The sequence below is a fragment of the Agrilus planipennis genome, unplaced genomic scaffold (genome assembly GCF_000699045.2).
Source record: "Agrilus planipennis isolate EAB-ADULT unplaced genomic scaffold, Apla_2.0 scaffold140, whole genome shotgun sequence".
Classification (NCBI taxonomy): Eukaryota; Metazoa; Arthropoda; class Insecta; order Coleoptera; family Buprestidae; genus Agrilus; species Agrilus planipennis.
Genome location: NW_020438943.1, coordinates 377,906 through 395,572, shown reverse-complemented (window position 1 = coordinate 395,572; position 17,667 = coordinate 377,906). Strand labels below are relative to the sequence as shown.

Below are 17,667 nucleotides of genomic sequence, written 5' to 3'. Positions count from 1 at the left end.
AATAAGTCACCTCGAAATGTCGTTATCAACTAGACTTTATTCTACCTAGAGTACAACTCATCCTTTTTTTTTAATCTTAGTTACATACAATTAAATTCAAATTCATCTTTGAAGACACATCTACCCATTGTTTTAAAATTCGAAACTAAACTGAAAATGCAATGCTTTAAACACCAACAGAACTGAAAAAACATCCAATACTAATTCACTGAAGAAGAAACAACTTCCATTCTGAATCATCTTTAATCGTCGTCGTCATCGTCATCGTCAGACACATACCTTTTAGTGGTCCTTTTACGTCTACCTGGCGTATTACGCTTGTTTTTGCCCAATTTTATTTTCATCTTGACCGTGGAGTCCGTGTCAGATCTGTTACCATCCTCTTTGTCTTCGGCCTCCGACTCGCCATCTACCTCGAGTCTCTGACGAGCATTTGTAAAAACTGATTGTAAGACGATACTGTCTTCATGAATAACTGAAGCCTCTTCATTGTAAGTCTGCGCATTCTGACACAATAGCATAAAGTCTTTCTCTAAGTCACCAAAATCCCAATATTTTCCTTCTTCTATTCGGTTCAAGATTTTACCAATATCTATCGGTTTTTTAATAATTTCGTAGTAGTCTGGATAATCTTTCCGTGGCGGAAGTTTCATGAAGGGCTCGCTTAGAAGACGACCATCACTGAAATAAGTAAAAAAAAACATACCTTCAATAATTTCTATTTTACGCTTGTTGGGATCCTACATATTACACATATACATAAAAAATACAACAAAAAGATTAATTATCAATTTACCTACCTATCTGTATATTTAATAACAATATTCATTAATTTTCGCATTTGCTTTTTAAGCTTAGTATCGTTTCCTGTTTGACCCCTTCTCCTCTTTGAGCTAGGACCTGCTTCATTGTCCGAGTCATCGCCTTTTTTCCTTCTTTTACGTCCCTTTTTCTTTCTAATTTTCTCTTCTTCCTCTTCTTCGTCATCATAGTCTCCGCCTACCATTAAAAATTTAAATTATTTTAAACCTTTCCATACATTCTATACTTATGTTTCACATAAAACAACTTTGTACTATTTCTGTAACTCATTTTCTTATAAAAACGAGACAGCTTAAAAGACCTTAACAATAATTTTCTTTTAAACGTGATTTGACGTTCAGCCCTTTTAAACCAATTTATAATAAAATTAGAAAACTAAATTAACAAAATCAAATTTTCCAAACATAGTAGTTCAAATATTATTTCTTACCGTCATCAATAGCTTTAAGCCACTCTTTCTCTGTAAGACTGTCAGTGTAATCGACTTCTTTTCTCTGTCTTGTTCCTCGTCCTAAAAGACTGTCGTCAGGATCCTCATAGCTCCACCGTTCTACTTCATCTTCATCTTTGACAAGCCAATCTGGCAATTCACTCACTTCAATCAATCGAGATTTTCTAGCGGCGCCGAGCTTAGCTTCTTCACGTCTTCTTTCGAGGTCCATCTTCTGAAAGAGTTCGAATTCGTCTTCGATACGTGCTATCATCTGATTGATTGTCTCATCATCAGGAACTTCGTTCTCTTCCTATAAATGGTAACAAAAAAAAATACAAAAAGTGAAATGTTGCATTCTGTTTAATTGATAATTACCTCCTCGTCGTCACCGTCCTGATGCAGAATACTCTGCAAAAACTGTTGCCTTTCAGATCCTGTTGACTTCTGATCAAACATTCCTGCCTGAATAACCTTTTCGTCCATGTTTAACTTATACCTGGCCGCTGCAAGAATTCTCTCTTCTACAGAATTAACAGTCATCAACCGAAGTACCCGCACCTCGTTCTGTTGACCAATACGATGGGCCCGATCCTGAGCCTGCAGATCCTGATGCGGATTCCAATCAGAATCGAAAATTATTACGGTATCAGCACTTTGCAAATTCAATCCTAAACCACCTGCCCTCGTTGACAGCAAAAAGATGAAATATTCGCTATTTTTGCAGTTGAACTTCTTTAACAGATCGCCGCGATCTTCAGCTTTGGTTGTTCCATCAAGACGCAAATAACCAAATCCCCTCCAGCTCAAATAATCTTCCATAATTGTCATGAGTTGCGTCATTTGACAAAAGAGTAGGACGCGATGATTGGTAGCCTTTAACTTAGGAAGAATTCGATCCAAAAGTTCGAATTTACCAGACGCTCTAAAGATGTCCGGACCAGAAATAACCCCTCCTGCCATTCCAACGTGATCACAGTATTTTTCCTCGATGTGTTGGAACATAAACGGATGATTACACAGTTTTCGCAGTTGGACAATTGTATTCATCAAAGCTTTAGCACCCCCTTTTCCTTTGTTACCCTTCTCAGAGCCGTCAGTAAGAAGCACGCCCTTGCTCTGCATGTGCTTGTACAATACTTTCTGTAAACCGGACATATCGCATTTAATGATGTACTCTACCTTATCAGGTAATTGTGATTCCACCTCCTTTTTCAATCTTCTCAGTAAGAAAGGTCTCAAAACTTTGTGCAAACGACGAATAATCAAAATCGTTTCTTCTTCGTTTAATTCAACTTTTTCACCTGTTGTGGCGAAAGGGGCGTTAAACCATTGTTCAAAAGTCGAACAACTTTTGAAAATTGATGGCAACAAGAAGTTAAGTAATGCCCACAGTTCAGGGAGTTTATTCTGAAGAGGCGTTCCTGTCAACAGAAGTCGATGGGGGGCAAGATAATGAGTGTTCAGAACCTGAGTCAACTTACAGTGATGGTTCTTCATTCTGTGACCTTCGTCGATTATCATATACTTCCAGGGTAATTTTGCTAAAACACCTTTATCTTTAATAATATATTCGTAGGTGGTGAGAAGTACGTTAAATTTGGTTGAACGCATTTGGCTTTGAATTGCACGACGACCAATTGGAGAACCTTTATAAGAAACGACGACTACAGAAGGAGCCCATTTTTCAAATTCTAATACCCAATTTGAGAGTGTAGATAAAGGAACAATGATCAAATAGGGACCATTTACCTTTTTCTTCTCCATTAAATAAGTAATTAAAGCTATAGTTTGAATAGTCTTTCCAAGGCCCATTTCATCTGCCAATATACCATTCAGGTTATTATTATACAACGATACAAGCCACTCTAGACCTTTGGTCTGGTACTCTTTGAGTTTACCGTTTACCATAATACTTGCTTGTTCGGTTACAATTTCATGTACAGTATGAGCTATGCTATAATATGTTTGCTCTTCACTACTATTTTTGTATTCGTCATCTTCAGTTTTTGCTTTCTTAATGACTTCGTGGGCCTTTTCTTCTTCCGTTCTACTCCCTTCGCCACCATGCTTCCTCCTATGGTTAGGAGCCAAATCGTTCTCGTCATCAGATTCTTCATATTCGGAGTCTGCAACTTCCCATCCCGGATGTTGCTCTAACCATTCCTTTAAGTTATTCAACGTAGGTGCTTCTTCACCAGCTAGTGTTTTTCCTGTGTTAGATTCTATTACCGTAATGGGTCGGTCCGATTCTTGAGAGCAATCGTCATCGTCAACAGGGAGTCCGTCAGCTGTTAGCCTCTTTTTCCTTTTTCGTTTACGTCTTTCTTCCTCTTGCTGTTTACGTTTTTGTTCCACCTTATGCTGTTTAACCATCTCTGTGAGATTAGCAATGTACTCATCAGTTTGAGATAATAAGAATGCAAGTCGTTTATCTTTCTTCTGATCAATAAGTTTTCGATATCCCTCTTCATCTTCAGCCATCAATCTTCGCATACGTTCCTTTTCTATTCGTTCTTGTTCTTTCTTTTGTTCCCTTTCTGCATTTGCGTGATAGTTCATAATTGCCTTATTAATACGCGCAAGTTTTGCCAAATTATTACGATGAAATTCCTTAAAATCTTTTCCATGTTGAAGGACGCATGTGAGAAATTCTTGATGTTTTTGTCTGCGCTTTCGTTCGGCGTCTAGTTTTTGTTGTTTTTCTAGCTTCTCGGTAGCACGAGCTTCACGTAAACCTTGTCTCTTTGTACGTTTATATGCCTTTAGATTAACAGCAGTTTCTAGAGTTGTATCACGTCGAGTACAAGCTATAATTTCTGTCCTAAGTTGCCTTTGGAAATTTAAACATCTCAAAGCTCTTAGCTCAATCTGGGCTTTCATTCTTAGATCATCTGACATGTTAGTTGGCAAACTTTGAAGTTGTTCCATTCTAGCTGCAATACGTGCTGCGACCCTATAGAGTATCTAGTTTTACTACTTACCATTTTCAATTACTAACGAATTCGTACAAACCTATTTTCTCGTTCTTGCAAAATAACAAGGGGATCTATACCAACAGGTTTAGCTAAAGTTGTAACCCGATTTTGTTTCGGTTGCGGTTGAGGTTGTTGCTGCTGCTGCTGTTGCTGTTGTCCCTGTTGAAGAGATGCAGGCCCTCCAGGACGAATACCTTGTGTAGGGGGCGGTATAGGAGGTTGGCCAGGTTTCATTCCCACAGGCTGGGGCTTATTGGTTAATAGAAAAATTTTAATAACCAAAGCAGCCGAAAAAATAGTTACGCTTAATAAGATCAAATACATTTTTTTTTCTAATGTACATGTATCATTTAAAACTCTTTTATAATTTTGCTATGCCTTTTCGCTAAAAACCAGTTTTACCTGATGTTGTGGAGGCATGGGCACGGGTGGAGGGCCGCTAATGGGGGGTTGAGGAGGCCCTGGCGGACCCGGAGGTCGCATTGATTGTTGCGGCGGAGGCGGTGGCGGCCCATTTTCGGGCTGCGAAGGGGGAGGCTCGTTAGCAGTTTCGCTCGTTGGAGGGGGAGGTTGAGGAGGACCCGCCTAAAATTTCACTTCCTCCTAACCTCTTTTACACTTTACAACTAGTTGAGATCCATACACATGCTCAACTAATTTACGAATATGTTAAGCGATTTTTCCGAATTTTTCGGTTTCTAGACATGCAACTCTTTAAATTGTAACTAATGTGCTATCATCATGCAATGCTCAAAACAACGAACAAGAGAAAAATTGCAATGTATTCGAAAAACTACGCAAAAAGATTGCGCTGGAAAAGTAATAGGTGAACTTATGTACTTCGATTTCATTTGGAAAGCATCAACAAAAGTAAAAAGTACAGATATTAAATAAAGAACAAAATAATTCGCTGGTTAGCTAGATTTGATTTAACGAAGAATAAATTTCAAGACAACCTAGAAGAATAAATGTGTAAAGACTTCCAAATATGAACGTGTATTGCAAATCCTGTTTTGGCAGAAAAGCACAGCAAAAGTATCAAAAGAGTTATAACTACTTACGAAAAGTATTATGAAAGATTTGCGAGTTTAATTAGAAAAAAGGTAATGCAATTGCTACATCTATATAAATGGGATTCATTCAAATCAGAAAAAGTCAGCATAACTATTTCTGCTGTCAATTTCATAAATACTAAGCAAATAAATATTGCAAACATTCAAGGTCATGCAGTTTCAAAAATAAAATAATAAAATTGTCTTAACTATAACGTACTAACTAATACAATTCATCATGCAACTAGCGTACCTGTGGTCCTGGGCCGGTGGGAGGAGGTGGTCCGCTAGAAGGTTGATAAGGACTTGATGGAGGGGGAGTGGGACATTGGGGAGATCCGTCAGGTCGTTTCCCTTGCACTGCCATCGCCATCTGTTGAGGGATTGGCTGATTGCGAGCCAACATCCGATACGCCATTATTTGCGCCCTTAAAAATAATGCAATTCAAAATACGCACAATTAAACAAATCTTAGCGTTTTCATTTACCTCAGTTGAACCATCTGGATCTGACTAAGGGTGGCGTTATTACCGTTGGTACGAGCTCTTAAAGAAAGAAGTTGCGAATACCGCGGATCTTCTTGCATCCCTTTTTCTTCCATTGAATCAATAGCTCTTTGTAATGCACTTAAGTTTTCCTGGCCTTGTCCCGGTTGTCCCACCATTGGACCAGGCGGCCCTGATGGTGGTTGGGGTGGTGGGGCTTGTGGACCGGGACCAGGGGAAGAAGCTGGATTCTGGAAATCCCAGGGAGAATAAAACACCAGCAGATTTATTAATATAGTGGATTCTTCAAAACATTTTTTTATTGAAAATAATAATTTCATTTTTCGTGCAGACTGTAATACAGTGATATTGCTTTTATTACATATTAAGTAATATCACATCAATAGTGAGTATTGTGCAATACAAAAGATTCAAGAATCAGAATAAATAAATGGAACATTTTTAATGGTTAATTGATTTTTCTTTAATTTTCTATGCAGTTACACTGGTTAAATGACAATCATAAGGCCAAGTTGAAATGACCAAGATGTTGAAATTGTTTTTCATTAAATTCCGTGACCTTACGTTTAAAACAATGGGAAAAAAGCCTCACAAAATTATTTTATAGAATTTAACAGACAAAGAACACAGTTCTTTACAATAGACCACTTCTCCATTCTGCACTTGTATCCTCTATAATTAACCTTCAAAATGCACTACCGGGGTCAAGTAAGATTTGTTTATTTCTAGAATGGATCTACGGTATTCATTTTTTATTTAAAAAAATCAAAATGCACCAAACAAGTGATCTTAGCAGTTTATTAATTTTCTAATGGACGGTACCTAAAAAAAAATGGGAATGAAACGATAAAAAAAGTAAACCTGACCATTATTCAATATCGAACTTTGTCGTTCTAATGTAAAAAGTACATGTGGCATTCACTAGAAATTGTGGATCTTACTCAGTTGTGCATTTGTAATAAAGATTTGTAGAAAATAATGCTTTTTATGATGTCTACATTAGCTACAAAATTTTGATTAGATAGTGTACAAAATAAATTGAGACAAGAAGCTGTAAAACGTTATTGTTTTTGTACCAAGTTATCTGTAATATCTGCATACCAGTGAGTATACCAGGTAATGAATTAACTTCTTTAAAAAGCCAAGGTCGATGCATTTACATCCAATACGCTACAAAAGTAATTAATACAATCACAATAATTATTAAACTATGTTCTGTTTTATTTAATAAAATATTAAGACAAATAGTAATCGCGCCGCTAAGTTTATAACTTAAAACAAAAGAAAAAGAACTTTAAAAGATGAAACTACCTAATTTGATTTAAATTAGAAAATAATGCATTATATCAGAAACTGATCTAATTTGAAGTATTGGATTAATTCGTCGATCAAGAAAATATGTAAATTAAGATTCTCAATAAAAAAAAATCAGAACAAAGAGGATGGAGACGGAAGACAAATTATAGTTGTAGGACGTTAGTTTACTGTTTACTACAGAAAATTTAACACCTTCAGCCTGCTTTCCTTTGGTGTCCCAGACTACATGCTTTTTTTTCATTATTGTATCTTTTTTTAGATAGTGTTCAAATACATTCGTTGTACAAACTAAAACAACTGCAATCACTGATAGGTCAAGTTACGAAACTGGTGTTTACTACTACAGCAGGATAAATAGTAATTTTAACATAGCAAGGACGCGACATATTTCTGTCTTACACCCGTCATAATTCAATTTTGTTAACAAACCGAGCGCGAAAGAAATCTCATGTTTTCCAATTTTATCGTTTAATTACGTCTGCCAATAGTAATTATAATAGGTGCATGTTTTGTACCATTTTTTTTTGGTTCTGAACGAATACTAAAGTATCAATTTGTAGTACGTATGACAGTAACTATTAAACGAAAGATATAATAAGACTATTAACTCGATAATTTTAATCTATCATTTTTTTTATTTCATAATATTAAAAGGTAACTACCCTAAAAGCTTTAAGTAAGACGTTCTTAAAGTGTTAATAAACATATAATACAGCAAAGTGATAATTTTTTCTTGTTAAAGATTAACAGAGTTGTGTATTACAAGTTATCATATCTTTGATTGGAAAAATAAAACGTTGTATGTATCTGACCATTACAATTAAGTCATCACCATCATCATAAGGTCGTCAGTCCTAAGACTGGTTGGACACGTACCTCCACTCTTTCCTATCCTGAGCTAAACTTCGCATTTCCCTAAAACTAGAACATCTCACATCCTTAACTATTTGCGAACAGTAATCTAATCTAGGTCTACCTCTACCCCTCTTAACTCCTGTTTCTTCCTCTAATATGTCTCTGACTAGACCTTCATGCCTAACCTTTTCTACCCACGTTATCCTCATCAGTCGCCATAATTCCTAACTTTAGAAACTTTACAGATTGACTTTTGAGAAGTTTATAAAAAAATTTAGTTAATGCCCTATAGTAAATATGACTACAAATTCGTAAATTGTAAGTATTAATATGCTCCTAAAGGATTATGATGTTTTAAGAAGAAAATTCCAATTTAATTCCCATACTCTGCTAACTGTCAGCAAGGTATTAACAAACTTAAAGGAATATTTGCTTATTAATAAAATCATTCAAATTAGGAATAAATAATGCATTTAAACAACTATACGTCATTCTTATTATCATATGTAAACACAAATTTTCTTATAAATGACTGAACCATTCATAAATGTCATTTTCAATCGTAAAATACCTAAACTTCACGGTATAATTAAAATATCCAACCTTCCGTTATAGCAGAGACGGATTTCCCCATAAACGGGATATTAACATTACTCTCATTTTGAATCGCAGATGACCAATGAATACATACGATCAGGTATATAAAGACTTAATCTGGGAAGGTTTGCTCACTCTTTTATTTTTTTCTTTTAAGACAGACAAAACGAATCGTAATTATAGAAAGTAATTCCTTGCCCGGCAGTATCTCAAGGTCCTTATTGCTATTAGGTCTTACAGTAAAACGACACTCAAGCTCAGTGTTAATTCCATGATTGTTAATACTGGATGTTCGTTTTGCAATCAGTGAGTGACCGCGAAAGACAAAAACGAAATCATCTGATACGCGCATCAAGCATGGGGAATGAAGATATCAAATTATACTTCGAAACTGCGATAAGGCTTGTCAAAGATGCTGGAAAAGTATGTTATTTTTTTTTTTCAAATTTCTCTTCATTTTTTTTACATCTCTAGTCTAGAACCTAGTCTTTATGTATTAATTTTTTTACTACACTATTTTGGTTCTGAAATTTTGAGTTTATTAACTATTCCAAAAATCACTTAATTTTTACCATACTTCACTATCAAAAGCACTGTACATCCACTATGTTTTACATATACGATTAAGCATGTACCTGCATATTTTAATTATTTGAAAACCTTGACTCAAAAAAGATGAATTTAATGCCAATCATCATAATACTGTACATAATGAATGTGATTCGTAATTTCTAGTGGTGAAAATTTTATTTAAAAATAAAAGTTTTGAAACTTATAGCAAGCAATACAAAGAATTGCAGAATTAATTGATTAAATTACAAAAAGTGACCAATTAACTGTCCAAAAGTCAAAACTAAAATTGAAATTATTAGCTAACCACTTCACAGATATAATAACATAATTTTTGTATCCATGTACTCTTTTTCATCCTGTTTTAATAATAATTATTAATTTCACATGTAGATTTTATTATCAGCTAAAAAAATTCACGTAGAAGAAAAGGAACCGGGAGATTTGGTGACTGAATTTGATAGAAAAATTGAAGAAGTGCTTATAAACGAACTAAAGAAGAAATTTCCTTCACACAAGTAAGTGGACAAAAAAAAACAATTAATGCGTAGTTTTGCAAAATTCTGTATCAAATTGATACAAATACTAAAACTTTCCACAACACTCGGTATCATTATTGTTAAAGATCTGCTTTATTGGCAATATCTTTTGGTATATTATTTTTTCCAATTGTGGAAAACACGATGAGACCATTAGGCCTTTATTATATATCATTTATATCAACCATGAAATTACTATAACGTGACTACGTAATAGCAATTATGGAAATTTATGTTAAAAACGTTCATTAATACAAAATGCATTAATTCAAATTACTCCTTATTCATAAAAGATTAAATGCATCGGGAAACTGTTAAAATACATTAAATAAATCTGGTACACTCAAGAACAGTTTAAAATTAACTTTAACGCAATCTTTTATTTGATTGAGGTCACATTAGCTTTTTGTTTCTGTTTTTTGTTCTCCAAATATAAACAGTTTTTACTTCTTTTTTTGTACTTATTTGTCTACGGTGATGTAAGAGTAGTTTTTGCACTGTTTCCGTTGTTTTTTTTTTGCAACAATTCTACACTGTTACATCACTCAAAGTAAATAATCTGTAACTCTTAAAATGAGGCAATATGACTATAATGCGACCAGAAACATATATGAAACGGCCGTATACCATGAACAAACTAAGCATTCGGTTATGGAAACAAATGTCCATTGACCTTAAAAATCGATATTTGCATCATTTGGTACTTCCCTTCTTTCAAGACTAAACATTTTTTTTAATCACAAGAAAGGTGATTTTCATGTATCATAATTTCATCACTTCTCAACAGGTTCATTGGAGAAGAAGAATCATTTACAAAAAATAAAATAAATGACTTAACAGACGATCCAACTTGGATAGTCGATCCTATCGATGGAACATCGAATTTTGTCAGAAAAATTCCTATCACATGTATATCGGTTGGATTAGTGATAAAAAGGGAAAGAATTATTGGTATTGTATACAACCCTTTTCACGGCGAATTGTACACAGCAATTAGGGGTGAAGGTGCATACTTAAACGGGCAACGGATACACACGAGTAAAAAAGAAGGTAAAAACAATCACATTCAACTGTTTGAATCATGAAAGTACAATTAACTCATTTACAAATCGATTACAACGTGTTTCTACTAATACTGATTTTAAAGAAATCGTAAACCTATTAAAAAATAACTTAAAAATGCATTAACAAGTTTTTGATTAGTTCACAAAAGACCACAATGGAAAATATCTCAATTAAATAATTTTAATTTTTATTCATTAATTAAATTACTAATTATTTATACTTCCTAACAGATATAAGTCGAGCGTGCTTTAATTATGAACTATCACTAGCCAAAGCTGAAATCTACCGGGCAATGTATTTAACAAGGTTGAAGTATCTAATAGGAGAAGTTGAGGGGTGAGTTATGAAAATATACAACTAGTTAGACCCGCTCAAGTCGAACATATCAGGTTCCAATCCCATTTATACATATTTGAGAGATAAATAAATTCGATATTGTAGAATACGATCAATGGGTTCGGCAGCCATGGGTCTATGTTATGTTGCCAGAGGGTACACAGATGCTTATCAGTGTGATGGTTTATATCCATGGGATGCTGCCGCAGGGGTTTTAATAGTTGAAGAAGCCGGTGGTTATGTGTGTGAACCGACAGGTAAAATAAAAATATAAATTAATCTAACAAATCTAACTGATTGGCAATGAATTATACGTTTACTGTATCACGTATTTCTGAACCGGATTATGAAAAAAAAAAAATCGCTACATCATATGCAGATATTATTTTTTAACTGTTTAACTTTAAATTATGCATAAATTCCGTATGTATATTGCTTCACGCAATCCAATAAATTAATTAAAAATAGTAATCAACAACAAATCCTTGATGTTGTACTTTCAGTCACTGAAAGACTAAGAACGAATAATGACATTGTATTAATAGATTACAAAATCGAATATTGCTTTGTCGTACTTCACGGTAATATTTTATCGTTTTTATATGATATAAAAGCAAATCGTTTGTATTATATAATGCTAATTAAACATTTATTAATGAGAATAAACTTTTTTGTCAAATTCAGAACGACATTCCAGACGTGACCACTAGTTAACAACAAAATTTAGTGTCTTTCTTCAAAAACAAAATAAATTTATATCTACGTAATAATAAAAACATGTCTTATTAATAGTTAATGTAAAATTACAGGAATGGAATTCGATCTAATGAAACCAGACATGTTGGCTTGTGCCACAGAAAAACTGGCGAGGCAGTTTTTAAAAATAGAAAAGAAAGCAGACGAAGAATGGAGATTATTACTGAACGACCTGTGAAAAATAAAATATACTACCATAAGTATTACTATTAATTACTGCACGTATTTTACGTTTAGTCGATTTTTATTCGCAAAAAAACCTTGTGATTAAAAGATCTGTTGCATCTATTGCAGAATAGGATTTTTTTTTATATAAAACTCACTCACTATTAATAGTCGTACAAGAAACTTTAGATACATACCATACTGTTTAACTTGTTATTTGTATGCGAAAACAATTATAATAAATAAATTATTCTATTTATTAACATTTTTTTTAGACCCTTTTCCGAAACAATTAATTTCATATCTTCTCACTTAAATCACATGGCCGCCCTTAACACGTCCCAGAATAATTGTTTTCTGATGTTATCTTATGGACAAATATTTATTGAGACAGAGAAACAAATATACTTTGCGAAAATGCAAATTAAATATATGAAATGTATTAAACATTTTTTTAGTAGACATAACGTAATTGTTATTCGTTTGGTGGAACGTGTTAAATACTTTAAAGAGATTGGAAGATAAATACTTAGTTTGTTTCACGAAAATTGTTTTGTCTGTAGATAACAATTGTCCTCGGTAGACCATAGTTACATTTTCAACATATACTAAAAAATTAATTAGTATCATTATAATAGTTAATATGAATAGAGAAGAAATCCAGTTGTGTTATCAAACAGCTTTAGGTTTTATTAAAGATGCAGGGAAAGTGAGTACAAAATTTTTACAATTTTTGTTATTATTTCGTCCAATAACATAGATAATTGATTGCTAGTTGTGCACTAAAGAATTGTTTGAAAAATGTCTATTGTATGTATTTACTTCAGATATTACTAACAGCAAAAGATATCGTACTTGAAGAAAAAGCTCCAGGTGATATAGTCTCCGAATACGATGTTAAAGTAGAAAATGTTCTTATTCGAAGGCTTAAGATGAATTTTCCAACCCACAAGTAAATTTTAATTTAATTTTTTAAATAATAAAAAACCATCTCAATTTCACCCTAAGGTTTATTGGCGAAGAAGAGTCTCATCGAAAGAAAAGGATAAGTGAACTTTCAAATGACCCTACGTGGATCATAGATCCCATTGATGGCACTTCAAATTTTGTAAGAGGATTCCCCACAACATGCATTTCAGTAGGCCTTGTGGTAAACAAGGAACAAATTATGGGTATAATATACAACCCCTTTAGCATGGAATTATATACTGCCATTAAAGGGAGCGGCGCATATCTGAATGGAGAAAGAATTTACTCCAAAGAAACAGAAAGTTTGTTTTATATTTTCAAATTTAAATAGGCAATTACTTTTTAGAAATTAACTATAACAAATTGCAGACATTGGAAGGGCAAGTTTTATTTATGAACTTTCATTAGCCAAAACTGCGTCTTTACGAAAGATGTACTTGACTCGTCTAAAATATTTAATTAACGAAGTGGAAGGGTAATTAAAAAATATTTGCTAGATAATTCAAATCAAATCATTGCTTTTTTATGTATGCAGAATAAGATCATTTGGCTGTGCTGCAATGAGCATATGTTACATAGCCAGGGGCTACTTTGAAAGCTATCAATGTGATGGGCTGTTCCCATGGGACTATGCAGCAGCTGCTTTAATTTTAAGAGAGGCCGGAGGATACGTTTGTGATCCCACAGGTACACAGTAATACATACCAACATATAAGCAACGAGTCAGTAACAAATAAAAACTCTTTTTAAGTTCTGAATTTATATAAATATTAAAACAGAACTATAAAAATAATTTTGTTTTGTTGTAAATATTTTGTAGGGGTAGAATTTGATTTACTTAAAGGGGATATACTAGCATGCTGCACTAAAAAATTGGCTGAGCAGTTCGTAGAAGTTGTGAACAAGGCAGATGAAGAATGGAAAATATTGCCGTAAAGTTCATATTAATAATTTTTAACCAGTAACACAATTTAAAAAATGAATGTGTTAATTTATTTGGGCTATTAAATTGTATTGTATTTGTACGTTGTAATTAAAAAAGGCAGTAACTGTATCATATAGAAGAAAAAAAAGTAATTCTTTATGAAAGACTTCTATTGGCAAAAATATACCCTATGATAATATTGACGCTCTTAATTATATATAAAGAAAATTATGAGTGCTGTCAGCACAGGGCAAAGTAGTATTACGTAGTTAGTATCTGCAATTTCTTATCCTGAACTGTACGATGTGTTGCATACCTATTTATAATCGATTCTTTTAAAATTAATTTTTCAAACAATTTTTAAAACAAATTGTTCACAAAAGTGAATTTCGACCATTCGAATAAATGGTGTTAACCCTTTCAAGCTTACAGTGACTGATAGGGAGGAAGGACTTGTACAATTTAATAAAAACATAAGTAATGTTCCAAAGTTCTAGATAGCTTTCGATTCAAGACAAAAAAGCATGCTGGACTTTGTATATTATTTAGCATTGTTGCAAAAGTTGTGCAAATATTAAAAAAGTTGCCAACTGATCGACAATGCCATTAAATCTCCCTCATTTCAAAAAAAAAAAATAAAATAAAACCTTACCTGTGATTGTGGTGGTTGATGTTGCATAGCATGACCAGAATATGGTTGACCAGGTTGCATTCCATGTCCTTGTGGCATACCATGAGGAGCATTTGGTTGCATGCCAGGATGACTGCCTTGCGGCCCCATATGCGGTTGTTGAGATCCTGTTGGTGGCCCACCATGGGGTTGATGCATGGTTTGTCCTTGTTGCACATGTGGTTGAGCTCCACCACCTTGCAGTATCGGATGAGAGGAAGGGGCTCCGGGATGACCTTGCGGTCCGCCAGGATGATTTTGAGGGGCAGAATGGCCTTGAGGACCAGGAGGGTGGCCTTGCGGACCACCCACATGACTTTGTGGAACACCTGGATGTCCGGGATGACCGTGAGGACCACCAGGATGACTTTGTGGCCCACCCGGATGACCCTGAGGACCGCCAGTATGACTCTGGGGACCACCTGGATGACCCTGGGGACCGCTGGAGTGACTCTGGGGACCACCCGGGTGACTTTGGGGGCCTCCAGGATGTCCTTGAGGTCCACCGGGATGTCCTTGAGGTACACCAGGATGTACTTGAGGTCCGCCAGGATGAACTTGAGGTCCACCTGGATGTCCTTGAGGTCCACCTGGATGTCCTTGTACGGTCGGAGGACCCGGGTGTCCCGGTGGAGCACCGGGATGGCCTTGAGGTGCAAGATGTCCTTGTGGACCACCAGGATGCCCGTGTGGTCCAACAGAATGTCCTTGTGGGAGTCCAGGATGTCCTTGGGGTACACCAGGGTGGCCTTGGGGACCCCCAGGATGATTTTGTGGGCCAGGATGTCCCTGGGGCCCTCCTGGGTGCCCTTGAGGTGGCCCAGGATGACTCTGATTAGCACCAGGATGAACCGGTGGACCACCAGGGTGTCCTTGTGGTCCAGGATGACCCATTGTATGGACTGGAGGAGCCCCGGGATGATTTTGTGGCCCTGGGTGACCCTGAGGACCACCAGGATGACTCATATGACTCTGTGGATGATGGCTTTGCTGTGGTGATGGACCTAAATGTCCTGGATGAGGTGGATGTGGCGGTCCAGGATGATTTTGCACATGAGGACCTGGTGGACCAGCATGCGGAGACATACCAGGATGTGGTTGGGGAACATGTGGGTGACCATTTGGAGGCATGCCAGGATGAGATTGGGGTGGCAAATGTGAACCAGGTGGCCCATGAGACAAGCCATGCTGATTAGGACTAGGCATGGAGGTAGGAGGCATTGACACTAAGCCAGGATGATTTGGAGATGGACCTGAAGCCATTGCATGAGATGGTGGAGGGCCATTAATATGTGCCCCTTGATAGGGGCTATGTGGTGAAGGAGGAGGGGCAGGGCTCTGAGTAGGTGGACCCATTGGACTCGGCGCCTGAGGTGGAGGCATTGGACTACTTTGTGGAGACGGGCTGGCCATTTCTTTAATTAAATTAGAGAAGTACATTTACAAATTGTGCTTTCCAATAACATACTACATATGACAAACAAAACATATCTAGATGACTTTTCCAAATTAGTATTTGAAACGTTTTTATAATCAAATTCACGTATAGAATATGCAAGCACTGGATTTTTGCAACCTACTTTTGTATAGAAAAAATTACACATAAAAATGATTAATTCATTAAGGATATTGTCTTCTAGATGTAAAACTGTTTACATTACTTTTATAAACACTAAAATATTCGGAGATGGACCTGAAGGAAGAAAATAAAATATTTATAAAGAAAGTTACTACACAAAGGTGTAAACATGACATTACATACGCTTCAACGATGAACTGTTATTACTGATCTCCTTACCTTTTGTAACTACATAAACTACAGAAACATATTTTTACAATGCACTCAATAAAAAATCACTAAACTGTTGATAAATTTATACTTTATACTATATATTTTTCACTAGCAATTATTAAATAGCCGTTTCGGCCATATTTACCCGGAATAAAACATGCTTGACCTTTATAACTTGTCAAATCATCAGGCCTACCAGTCTAAATTACGAACGTGTTAGTAAAATTATTACATTCTAAATAAAAAATTGGGCACATTGTATCATGTTTAATTAACATTATTATANATGGACTCGGCTTTTCTTCAGAGATTAACATTATTATATAAATTATTAACTATATTAGTTAAAAATGGTCCTTTACACGTATATAAGTAATGTATAAATGTGCTTTCAATTAGTAATGCAGTCGTATACAGTTTTCCAGTTGTCAGCCTTGCATTCGTGAGTTATTGTACATCGATTTAACTAGTTCATTCGTCGAACTTTCAAATCAATTTAAATAACGGTCATAAACGTCACCCATGACTTTAATTTAAAAACAATATTATAAAGTAAGTGTTTTTAAAGAAATTTTAAATCAAATATTGCTATAAAATGTTTTAAAATATTATTGTTTTCAATGTAGATAATAAACAATAATAGTAAGTGGGTTGTTGCAAATAAAAATGGATTTTATATTGGCCTGTAAAAGTTATTTGGAAGAATTTAATTACCCAAATGTAAATAGTTTGGATGAATTTCAAGTTGCCGATTTATTTAGTAAAGAAAACAGGTATTCGCTCTTATGTTGGATAAACAAAGTTATAAGTACAGAATTTTTACCCCCTATTGAGCATTCATCTGCAGCTGAAAATTTACTGGCACAGCATTTATATGAAAATGGTTTCTGCAAATCATCACAAAAACTAAAATTTGTGACAGGAGTTGGTCTAGATGTCGCAGAAGAAGTGGGTTTACTTTTCTATTTCTTATTTTTCAGAGCAATAGCTTGTTGTTTACATGAGAACATAATATGTTACATACATCTAAACATCTTCATTTTTCAGATAAAAATCTTTAAGAGAATGTTTGCTTTCATGAGAGCCATGAAGGACAAAGCTCAATTGAAATACAAAGATGACAATAATATTTCTAAGCTTACAGAGTTCTTAAATCACAATATTAATTTATTTCCTTCATATGGCCCTATAAAAGTATACACTGAAAAGGAAAGGCAAGCTAAATATGCTGTTTATACTTCCAAATTAAAAGAATTAGAAGAAGCCACAGAAGATTCGACAAAGTCTTCAAATAATTATACTAAAAATGATTTGGATTCCTTG

General features: G+C 34.8%; 3 protein-coding genes across 5 annotated transcripts; 2 read left to right on the top strand and 1 right to left on the bottom strand.

Moving 5' to 3' along the window:
* Window positions 1–17: 17 nt before the first annotated feature.
* Window positions 18–16,518, bottom strand: LOC108739239 (ATP-dependent helicase brm). 3 transcript variants are annotated; one of them, XM_025974631.1, is made up of 10 exons: window positions 16,351–16,518; window positions 14,535–15,967; window positions 5,771–6,018; window positions 5,536–5,710; window positions 4,633–4,815; window positions 4,268–4,479; window positions 1,631–4,208; window positions 1,253–1,565; window positions 801–999; window positions 18–681 (listed from the first exon to the last, which is right to left on the bottom strand). In XM_025974631.1, exons 2-10 carry the CDS (start codon window positions 15,963–15,965, stop codon window positions 243–245), a joined length of 5,778 nt encoding a protein of 1,925 aa, XP_025830416.1. In that variant the 5' UTR covers window positions 15,966–15,967; window positions 16,351–16,518; the 3' UTR covers window positions 18–242. The 3 variants fall into 3 exon arrangements, with proteins under 3 accessions (XP_025830416.1, XP_025830417.1, XP_025830418.1); XM_025974632.1 differs by having other exon boundaries at window positions 243–681; window positions 4,633–4,752; XM_025974633.1 differs by lacking the exon at window positions 4,633–4,815 and having other exon boundaries at window positions 243–681.
* LOC108739241 (inositol monophosphatase 2) lies at window positions 8,583–12,247 on the top strand. Its single transcript, XM_018473060.1, has 7 exons — window positions 8,583–8,657; window positions 8,715–8,980; window positions 9,521–9,645; window positions 10,454–10,716; window positions 10,962–11,067; window positions 11,173–11,324; window positions 11,877–12,247. Exons 2-7 carry the CDS (start codon window positions 8,846–8,848, stop codon window positions 11,999–12,001), a joined length of 906 nt encoding a protein of 301 aa, XP_018328562.1. The 5' UTR covers window positions 8,583–8,657; window positions 8,715–8,845; the 3' UTR covers window positions 12,002–12,247.
* LOC108739242 (inositol monophosphatase 2-like) lies at window positions 12,465–14,081 on the top strand. The gene is made up of 6 exons (XM_018473061.1): window positions 12,465–12,697; window positions 12,816–12,940; window positions 12,997–13,259; window positions 13,327–13,432; window positions 13,493–13,644; window positions 13,778–14,081. The coding sequence occupies exons 1-6, from the start codon at window positions 12,632–12,634 to the stop codon at window positions 13,891–13,893; spliced, it is 828 nt and encodes a 275-aa protein (XP_018328563.1). The 5' UTR covers window positions 12,465–12,631; the 3' UTR covers window positions 13,894–14,081.
* Window positions 16,519–17,667: the final 1,149 nt, after the last annotated feature.

Excerpts from the sequence above, each read along its gene's own strand:
- LOC108739241 (XM_018473060.1), top strand. The coding sequence starts at position 8,846 with ATGTTCGTTTTGCAATCAGTGAGTGACCGCGAAAGACAAAAACGAAAT. Across the intron at positions 8,981-9,520 it reads TTGTCAAAGATGCTGGAAAA|ATTTTATTATCAGCTAAAAA; the intron begins GTATGTTATTTT and ends TTTCACATGTAG. Across the intron at positions 11,068-11,172 it reads CTAATAGGAGAAGTTGAGGG|AATACGATCAATGGGTTCGG; the intron begins GTGAGTTATGAA and ends TCGATATTGTAG.
- LOC108739242 (XM_018473061.1), top strand. The coding sequence starts at position 12,632 with ATGAATAGAGAAGAAATCCAGTTGTGTTATCAAACAGCTTTAGGTTTT. Across the intron at positions 12,941-12,996 it reads ATGAATTTTCCAACCCACAA|GTTTATTGGCGAAGAAGAGT; the intron begins GTAAATTTTAAT and ends TTTCACCCTAAG. Across the intron at positions 13,433-13,492 it reads TTAATTAACGAAGTGGAAGG|AATAAGATCATTTGGCTGTG; the intron begins GTAATTAAAAAA and ends TTATGTATGCAG.
- LOC108739239 (XM_025974631.1), bottom strand. The coding sequence starts at position 15,965 with ATGGCCAGCCCGTCTCCACAAAGTAGTCCAATGCCTCCACCTCAGGCG. Across the intron at positions 4,209-4,267 it reads TTGCAAGAACGAGAAAATAG|GGTCGCAGCACGTATTGCAG; the intron begins GTTTGTACGAAT and ends GATACTCTATAG. Across the intron at positions 1,566-1,630 it reads AGGACGGTGACGACGAGGAG|GAAGAGAACGAAGTTCCTGA; the intron begins GTAATTATCAAT and ends TACCATTTATAG.